Raw genomic sequence first — 9655 nt, 5'->3', positions numbered from 1 at the left:
TGCGTTGAATTTCACACTGGCCCTCTGAGACTTTAATATTCTCCTCGGCAAGCTGATGTCACAAATCTGCTCTGGCCGGCAGTTCTGGCAGAGAGGCATTAGTGTAAGTTGGCAAGAGTGTGAGCTCCCTGCCAACTAATCTCTGCACCTCTGATCCACGAGACACACAAACACACCACGCAAGTAAAATCCATTGTGTGTGTGCATGTGTGTATACACTCGTCACCCAGAAGAGCATGGAATCCGTCACAGCGATGTCCTTGCGATGTTCTGCTCGCTGTCTTCATGGTTGAATTATGCAGACAAAAGCAACAGTTTGACTCTCTTACTCTTCCATGAATTCTCTGGTTAAATGCACAAATTTATAAATAAACTGGTCTTGCATGAAACCAGCAAAAAAAATGTACTTTGGGAAAAGGATCCAATAAAGAGATTCTTCAGTTCTTTAATTCACGCAGCATGACTAAGTGGGTAAAATTCTAGATGCCCTACTGCTGTATTATGGAATAAACCGCTTCGGGACTGCAATATGCATACATAACGGGTAATGGGTAAAGTACAAAACTTGAACATATACATTGCTTTGAAAGAAGAATCTGCTAAGCAACGAAATTATTAATTTACAATCAGTTCTCCAGTGCATCATTTTCACTAAACAAACATGAAAGTAGTTCATGAACACAGAACAAAGAAGTCCAACAACAGAACATTAACATACATGTACAGTATGTGGGTACAGTACATAAAAGCACAGTGTATACCCTTAGCCTCAGCTCGTCCCCTATCTCAGACTACAGGTGTGCATCTTGAAAAAAGGGTCTTTCGAAGCAGTCGAGCCATGTGCTGCACCTGGGGGAGGAAGGCTTGGGAGTGTGGCTCGGTCCCTCGACCGGAGTGCCCTTAAGAACCAAAAAGCTGATCCTCACATATCTCCAGTGCCCACTTGGTCGCGCCGCCAAAGACCTCCACGTTATTGTCAACCCAGGGCACGACGTTGCCAGGCATGTACGAGGAGCAGTTGGCCATGTTCATGATGTCTACGGGACGCAGCACGCGATCCCACATATTGAAATGGGTTAGTTCCCCAACAAAGGCCTGCGTGGCATCAAACCTCCCTCCTACAGTGTCCTGTCAGGGGCAAAGGGAACAGGATTTGCTTTGGGCCACATCTGCAACCAGTTCCATCAATGCATAACACTAAGTCCTTTTGTAATTCACTGATAATTAATTAATTAAGTACTTGTATGTTTATGAAAGGCATCATCATCTGTTATACAAGCAGTAGTCTGAATTCTAATTACAGTGCTTGACTTCAGCTGTAAAAAAATGACAGCTGTATATTAGAATTTTCATAATTACTGTTTATAGCCTCAGTAAAAACAATCTGTTCCATGCGATAGTTAGAAGGGTAAAAGCTAAATAATTAACTGACTCCTGTAATTGTCTTGGTGCTGAGGTTGTGACAAAGGCATACACACTCAATTGGCTGAAATAAAGAGCTTCATATTGCGTGCGAAGCAGCCATGATCTGTTGCCTCCTAGCAGCTCTGCGGGGCACCGATGAGCTCACCTGCTCCTGGCCCAGAATAATGACACCACCAGGCTTAATTGGGTGCCACGGGGCCAGGTTCTCCCCAGACCCCAGCTTCTCTCCATCCTGGTAGGCCTCCCACAGGCCATCCCTAGTGGTCCACGTGATGCAGATGTGATGCCACTGGCCATCGCTGACGGACAGAGGCAGCTGCGCCACCTGCGTGGACGAGAAGAGGGGGACATAGCACAGATGGATTCGTGCAGGGCTGTTGCCATGGTGCAACCGTAGGCTCACATGAAGTCTACAAAAAAAGTTCCCTTTGATGATTTTCCATTACGTTTCCACAGATTCCCTTTTATGAGGCAGACGGCTGCAGCAACGCGGTACTCTCATGTTGAATTCATCACCTTCACGTTAAACAAGAAATTATTTCCCAAAGCAGCGCCATCAGAAAAGCCCACCTTTAAAACTATAGAACAAAACCTGCATCAGTAAAGCTCTTAGCATTTCCTAGAATATTTTTTCCAAATAAAGGCTACAGGAACCCACAGTAAGTCACTGCAAGTATACATTTCTCCCCAGCTATATATAATGCATTCATTATAAATGCTCACCATAACACTGATAGAAGGGTTTACTCTTTAGTCTAGTAGTCTTTACCAAAAAGCGTTTTTGAAAAATTCCGTGGTACGTCCAATTGGTATACACCCCTTCTGTAGCCAATTTATACTTAGGCCTTAATGCAATGCAGTTCAACAATCAGAATCAGAATCAGAATCAGAATGAGCTTTATTGCCAAGTATGTTCACACATACAAGGAATTTGTCTTGGTTACAGGAACTTCCACAGCACAGACAGAATGACAGTGACAAGATAGATGAGAAGATAGAGTATGTGAATAAGGGATGAAAAATATATAAAAATATACAGTACCCAATATTATATAGAAAAATAGTCACTAGTTACAAATGCAAGGGAGTGTGAGAAGAGATATGATGTGGTAAAAAGTTATAAATATAAATATAAATAGCATTATGTATTGCACTGGTTTACTCTCTAGGGGAGAGATTTAGGTGTTCATGAGGTAGATGGCCTGAGGAAAGAAACTTTTCTTGTGCCTGGCTGTCCTGGTGCTCAGTGCTCTGTAGCGCCGGCCAGATGGCAAAGGTTCGAAGAGGAAGTGGCCTGGATGTGAGGGGTCTAGAATTATTTTGCTAGCCAGGAACAGTGAAGTAATAAAAACACCCAAAACCCAGAGGACTTTCCAGTGAAAACATGTCCACCAAAAAGAGTACTTAGTATACTAACTTGCTGACAACCATGAAAATGGTTGGGTTTCCACTGATGGTATACTCATTAAAGATGAGAAACGAAGTCGGAAACATTTACCGAGTGTCTTGGTGGCTTAATCCACAGGTGCTGTGCGCTACCTTGTATAAGTATCATTGATCAAGGAAATATACGGTAAACTATAACCTTTACCTTGTCATTGATGAGCAGCTCGATGGGGTTATTCCCCCATTCAATCAGCACAATCTCATTGGCTTGACCTGGGACTCCATAGGAAAAAGGAGTCCCAATGCCGGGGCTGGCAGTGGACTTGAGCCACATGCATACCGTGAAGGCATACATTTCTGGAAGGCTTTTCTTGATGCGCCCATACAGGTAGTTGGTGCGCAGAGGAAGGGACACTTTGAAGCCCTCCGGGGACTTGAATCCACTGTTACCTGCCGTGCAAAAACAGGTAAAAGCACTGTCACCCCTTTCATCTGACAACTCCTACACCCTGGAAGAATGCAAATATTTACACCCAAATGAGTTGCATAAGGAAAGAGTATTCCTATACCACGGTCAGCTGTCATATATCTACTGCCAGGTTTAGAAGGTGATGCATTCCTCTCTTTTTGGTTAAAAACCCTTTGAGTTCAGCTACAGCAGAGGTGCTCAAAGGATTAATTGGGTAACTGTTAAGATTCAAAAGACTCCAAGTTACCTGGAGATTTATTTACTAATTCCTTTATTTTTCCAGAATACAACTTTACAGCCAGCAGCACAATCCATTTATTTCATTAAATGGAAAACACAAAACATTGTGTGCCGTCCAATATAGCAGATTAGCCTCTAGCTATAATTCTCCCCTAGTCTTTAATGACTTTGGTTCTATACTCCAAGCATGTATACTTCATAATCCCTGTAATGTAGTTCATCAATTGAATGCTACTCCTTTAAATGCTGTGTGATAAGTAAAAACAGTAATCAGGGATTAATGAATTTTACAATTTACATTATAGATTTTGCATTTATTATATTGTATCATAATTACTCAGTAGTAGATGAGCCATTGTAAAATATCAACAAATTAAAGTGTATTAAAAGAAAATCTGATGTTAGCACACAAAGGTGTCAATAAATGTCATTGTGATTTAATTGTATTTTTTTGGATGCATATATGTGTATAGTATGAACAAAATGTGATTTGCTGCATCAGACTGATGTCAGCTTTAACTGGAGTTAAATTTAGGATATAAGTGGATTATGAAGCCAGAATCTCAAATACAGAATATACAATTTGTAGGTGCAATATCTTAAACTGTATGTTGGCAGATATACTGACGCTGAGCTATTGTTGCAAGTGTCTTAATCATTTTAAATTGGGTAATCAATTTATTACAAAAGTTTAACTAACAAAACGTTTCTTCTGACCAATACCGTGATCATAATGAAACCATCAAGTTCAGTTATGTCAGCAAAATAAAAAAAAAGATTTTGAAAAATGTATGACCACACACATGTTCTCTAAAAGCTGACATCACTTTATTCTTAAACAGTATATTGCTAAATATTATTACATTATTCTGGAACAGTTGCATATAAGTAAGGTTTTTGAATATGCACATGATAGGAAGCACACCAAACCAGTTGATACTGGATAGGAAACTTGGCCTTAGCTGCTATAAATATGTTTATATATGTATTATACCATCTTAACATCAATGGAATGTGTAAGCTACAGACCTTATTGACAGCGTAGGATGAATGAATCATATTAATTTCATCAAAACCTGCAAGCATATTACCAGTATTTCCATGACTTTGAATCCTTTTTTTTGGAGTTGCGAGGTAGTAGATAGTTAGACAGATAGATTCTAGCGGTGTAAGTCACCTTGGTGAATAAGGTGTGTGGGCTGACGACACTACATAGTATCCACTGGAAGTCACTTTGGAGAAAAGCATCTGCTAAATAAAAAAGTGTAAATGTAAATGTAAATGTGGATGCAGTAAAAGTTCTTGATGAAATACAATTCAGCACCATGGACAGTGGGCAACGTGTCTTCATTCTGAGCTAAATATATTTCAAGAAAACTGCAGCAGATCACACCCTTAAGCAAAAACTCCAATGCAAATAAGTTGCAGATCTGGCTTCATCAAAGCATGCAGAAGTGTGGGGGAATGAGATACATGTTAGAAAGCTTGGGAAAAACTGTTTTTATATCTTGGTGTGTGTAATAGAGGGTCACAGAGTGGGGGGTAGGGTAAACATAAGCAGATGGGTCACCTTTCTCCAACTCGGTGATCCTCTCTAGCAGTGAGTTGAGGGTGCTCTCTGTACGGTGCCTATGAGCGGCTGTCTCGTTGTATAGCTGCGTCTTCTCCTCCTCCAGCTCAGTCACTTTCTTCAGGAGCTGGTTCTCCAGGTCCTCCAGCCTGCGCTGCAGCAGGTCGCGAAGCTCATTAGGAAAAGTTGCGCCAGACATATTGGCTCGCATCTGCTGTTGCTGAGATAAAAAAGAATCAGGGAAGGTTTAGTCAGCTTTATGCGATTAAATCCAGTTACACACACATGCATGTGCACACACATGCGCACACAATGTACGCACAGCGGACAGTCTCCTTTCATTGTGTTCTTTCAAAGGTCATTCATCTTTGCTTTCAGTAATTTAAAAACCAGAGTCTGACCCAGTTCATAGCCACAGATAAAATAATAATTATCATGCACTAAATAGTGCTTCACAAAGGCTTTATTGCCATTTCCAATGACTCGATTTACAACAAAAATTGTAAAAGGCATGCAGTTTTTTAGATAAAAATGGAATACATGCACAGGTTAATTATTTCTGATTAAAGCTGCATATTGCAAGATAGACCCATATCAGGCTATTAGATAATCACTTGTGAAGACAAAGAAGAGGAAGAGCTGAGAGACAGATACTGTGTGTACATACCGTGAATAAACCATTCATACACATATATGCTTCAGATTTCTTTTTGAATCAATATTCATTATTTATGACCACAATCAGCCTAGCAACAAATTAAAATAAAATCATTTCTTTACTATGGAAAAAGCAAGTCAACTAAATTATGATTATATGATATGAAATCTTGATATGTTGTTTTAAAATAATATTTTAAGAAATTCAGGAGATTTAGCCCATTAGAAAATAGAAACCTTCAGTCAATCGGAAGCAGAGGATATAGGTAATCTATTTATAGGGATAAGCGGTTTAAAATCTATTCCCATCCTAATGGATACAAAAGTAGACGTTCACACACGACAGGAAACAACACAGCACAAGACTTGCCTTAAACCAGTGATACCTGAAAAACTTAAACTGTTTACATCCCAAAAACATATTATTAGTGATTCATTACTGATACAGAACATTAACGATGGACTGGGAATATCGCACACATTATTATTATTATTATTATTATTATTATTATTATTGCAGGGATATCTGAGAAGTCTTTGAAGAAAAGCACGCCGAGATCTATTTTGTAACTCGTGAATCAAAAGGTTGTGTCAACCTTGGCAGGAGCACTTTGATGTGCCACGGGAGCAAATCCATTCATCAGGTGAACATATCATGTATTATTCACATATCATTCACTGCAAACTGTTCGTCGGTCGATGGCAGAAAAAAAAACCCAAGTAAATTACCCTTTTTTCCCTTTGGTACAGCAGATTTATGGATAAAAAAAAAGCAGTTCTCAAAAAATCCCATTGCGATATACACACACTTCAACATTTACTCATGACATTTGTGTCTGACAAAGTTGTTCTTTCTGAAAGAATACATTAAATGTCGTTGCATTATTCCCGAAACACGCAACATCCCGCACATCTTATTGTATCGTTTAATTATAGGCTGGAATGAAAACTGCCGCTGTTTATGTAGAAATACGTCCGCACTGAGGAACTGCACTATTTCTGTTACTCCGTTTTGGTTACCTGTTCACGTATTTTACCGGCTTCTGATGCACAATCAATGCAAGACGGGCAGCGACGAGTGTGCAAAATTAACCGTTTGCAGCCTCTGCGGAGCCCATTCGTTCGGTGTCATCTCTTGGATCGACCCAGGCTCTTACCTCCAAGTTCTCCAGGCGGTCCTTGAGGCTCTGCATGGTCTTCCCCAGGTGGTCGATCGTGTCCCCGGGATCTCGGGGCAGGTCCCCCATGGTGTTGCTGTTCTCCTTCCTCCACGAACCCTGACTCCTGTATTTTCCACCCCGCAGCGAGTCCTCTGCGGCGGATTCGCACCGGGAAAGTTTGGAAGTGAGCTCCTTTATAGTGCCCACCTGGTCCACGATCGTCTCCTTCTGCTGCAGGATGGTCTCCCGAAGCTGCATCACCGTGCTTTTGAGGTCCTCCTCCGGGGCGCCCGAGCTCTGCATGGGCACGGCGGGCACGGGGCAGCTCGGGTCCGCGCCCGCGGGTATCGCCGTGCACAGGAAGCGCGTTCCACGGGTGTCCTGACCGAGCGCTGTCCGTCCACCGCCCGGCGCGGACGCGCACAGCAGCAAGGCTACAATGATCGCAACCATGACCGTATTAAATTTATCCCCGTAAGCAAGAGTGCTGAAGGAAAAGCTCCCTTTGGTTTGGTTCGGAAATACTAACCGAGATTTTGGAAACCGAAAATGTGTCTTTTTTTAAACCAGCTTCATAATCATAAAATAAGTCCACTTTTTTGTGTAGGACAGACTGAAAACCTAAATCAGAATGTGAGAACAATGAGCCAACATTTTTAACAAGAGGTTGCTTTGCTGCTGTAATAATAAAAACAAGTTACAACACGCAGAGAAAAAAGAGCCCCCGCAAAAAAACGGATAAATCATTGAACTTGGTTTAAATAAAACATAGACTTCCCTTTCATCTGAACAAGATCACGCTGATCGCCGGCCGTATTAGTCCTCACAGAGCAGAGGTCCCCAGATAACGGAAATACCGCGAAGACAGCAGGAGGAAGGCAACACACAGTGTCGTTAACGCAATTTCTTTCGCAGCGCGGCGACAGCACAACTGAGGCAGCTGCCTTTCCAGCCCACTTCTCTACGGCGTTTGTAACTACGGGCGAGCGTTTTGATTGGCTGCGCCCTGCCTACGTCAGCGTCTTAACGCTGATTTTCTTAATATGAATGTAATGTTACCAGCGGGTGCAGCTACCCGCAGGCGGGCAACTCATTTTATAGGCGCTCGGGCGCTTTCGGCGTCTCTCACGGGCTTTACACTGACACTGTCTGCAATTTCTAAATGTTAAATGTATATTGCGGCTTTAGACACAGAATACACGGATTAAAATTCCTGGACAGGCCAACAGTGTTTATACCTTGATAACTTTTACTTTGAAAACCACAAATATGTGACAGTTATTAAAATTTACCATCGTGCTGTTCTTTTTTCCTTTTCCTGAATTAGTTAAAGTGTTATACCTTTTGTAACTGGTAAGAAACACACACATTTTCAGAACCGCTTGTCCCATATGGGGTTGCGGGGAACCGGAGCCTACCCGGCAACACAGGGCGTAAGGCCGGAGGGGGAGGGGACACACCCAGGACGGGACACCAGTCCATCACAAGGCACCCCAAGGGGGACTCGAACCCCATACCCACTGGAGAGCAGGACCCGGTCCAACCCACTGCGCCACAGCGCCCCCTTAGTAAGAAACATACTTGTAAAATAAACACTATAGGTGTCAGGGGAAGGTGAATGGGAAAGCTGCACCCCAAATACTCAACCCCAATGTTCAGTTAAGCCTGTTTAAAACTCTTCTGAGTATGATTGCTAATATTTCTCTGGTCCCACAATACTTGAAAAGTTGTTATGCCACTGATAAAAATACATACACACACACACACAGAATCTGCTTGTCCTGAGCAGGATTGTGGTGAGCCGGAGCTGAACCCAGCAAGACAGGGCACAGGGCTGGAGGGGACACACCCAGGACAGGACACCAGTCCATAGCAAGATACCCCAAGCGGGATTCAAACCCCAGACCCACCAGAAAGCAGGGACAGGCCAAACCCGGTGTGCCACCGTACCCTCCTGATAAACAAAAAAATGCTAAAATTGAGTGTTTTAAGGAGGACAAAGTGTCATGTCATTGCCTGCAGCAGCTTGTTGTCTTTTGGATGGGACATTAAATCTGGATGCCAGCTAAATATTATATAGCTCGTTGAAGTGAAACCTTGCTATCCAAGTTCCCTCTGTTGTCCCTGTGATATCTCTGTGGAGTGAAGTGTGGAAAGGGTTCGTTCATGGGTATTCTACTGTGCCCACTTTACAAAAAAGTCTTTTACAACATGCCGTAACTACTCATACCATTCAGTCAAAACATTTTAATTATTAATGAATGTGACTGGTATAGTTAGTCCAGTTACAGTAGTTTCATAGAACATGTAGACTCTGGCAGCAAGTTAATTCATTACAGCAAAGCACAGGTCAATAAAATTACGCTTCAAATCAACTTTAAACTCTTTGACTTTTCTGTTTTCTCAGAAAAAGCTTTTGTTTAAACTATATGACAGTAAAACTTTTTTTTTTTTTTGCAGTTATTACCTTCTTAGTTTATGTAGCACAAAAAATAAATAATAAATGTGCACATTATTACTTTCATAAGCATATATTTCAATCCAGTCTGTGCTTTTTGTTTGACCTAACAAGAAAACTTTTAGATGTGTTGAAAAAGGAAACATAATACAAGCAATACACAAATACAAATATCATGATAAACTTTGCTCCTTGTATAATAGTCAATATATGTACAAGTATGTTAAATTTTAAACATTTAATTACAGAATTTACTGTATATATAAGAGGATAAATCAGTTTAGTTTTTT

At 41.4% G+C, this 9655-nt stretch overlaps 1 protein-coding gene across 1 annotated transcript; it reads right to left on the bottom strand.

Moving 5' to 3' along the window:
• Positions 1–857: 857 nt before the first annotated feature.
• LOC108939849 (neuronal pentraxin-2-like) lies at positions 858–7360 on the bottom strand. The gene is made up of 5 exons (XM_018761504.2): positions 6905–7360; positions 5091–5310; positions 3017–3261; positions 1571–1750; positions 858–1128 (listed from the first exon to the last, which is right to left on the bottom strand). The coding sequence occupies exons 1-5, from the start codon at positions 7358–7360 to the stop codon at positions 901–903; spliced, it is 1329 nt and encodes a 442-aa protein (XP_018617020.1). The 3' UTR covers positions 858–900.
• Between the last annotated feature and the right edge of the window lie 2295 nt (positions 7361–9655).

This window comes from Scleropages formosus, chromosome 20 (assembly GCF_900964775.1).
Source record: "Scleropages formosus chromosome 20, fSclFor1.1, whole genome shotgun sequence".
Classification (NCBI taxonomy): domain Eukaryota; kingdom Metazoa; phylum Chordata; class Actinopteri; order Osteoglossiformes; family Osteoglossidae; genus Scleropages; species Scleropages formosus.
Note: the sequence above shows the minus strand (reverse complement) of the source record. Positions and strands in the feature narration are given on the sequence as shown.

Bases quoted from the DNA above. Each gene is read 5' to 3' on its own strand.
- LOC108939849 (XM_018761504.2), bottom strand. From the start codon at position 7,360: ATGGTTGCGATCATTGTAGCCTTGCTGCTGTGCGCGTCCGCGCCGGGC. The intron at 1,751-3,016 runs GTAAAGGTTATA...TCGTCCACGCAG, and splicing joins AGCTGCTCATCAATGACAAG to GTGGCGCAGCTGCCTCTGTC. The intron at 1,129-1,570 runs GTGAGCTCATCG...TGCCCCTGACAG, and splicing joins TTATTCTGGGCCAGGAGCAG to GACACTGTAGGAGGGAGGTT.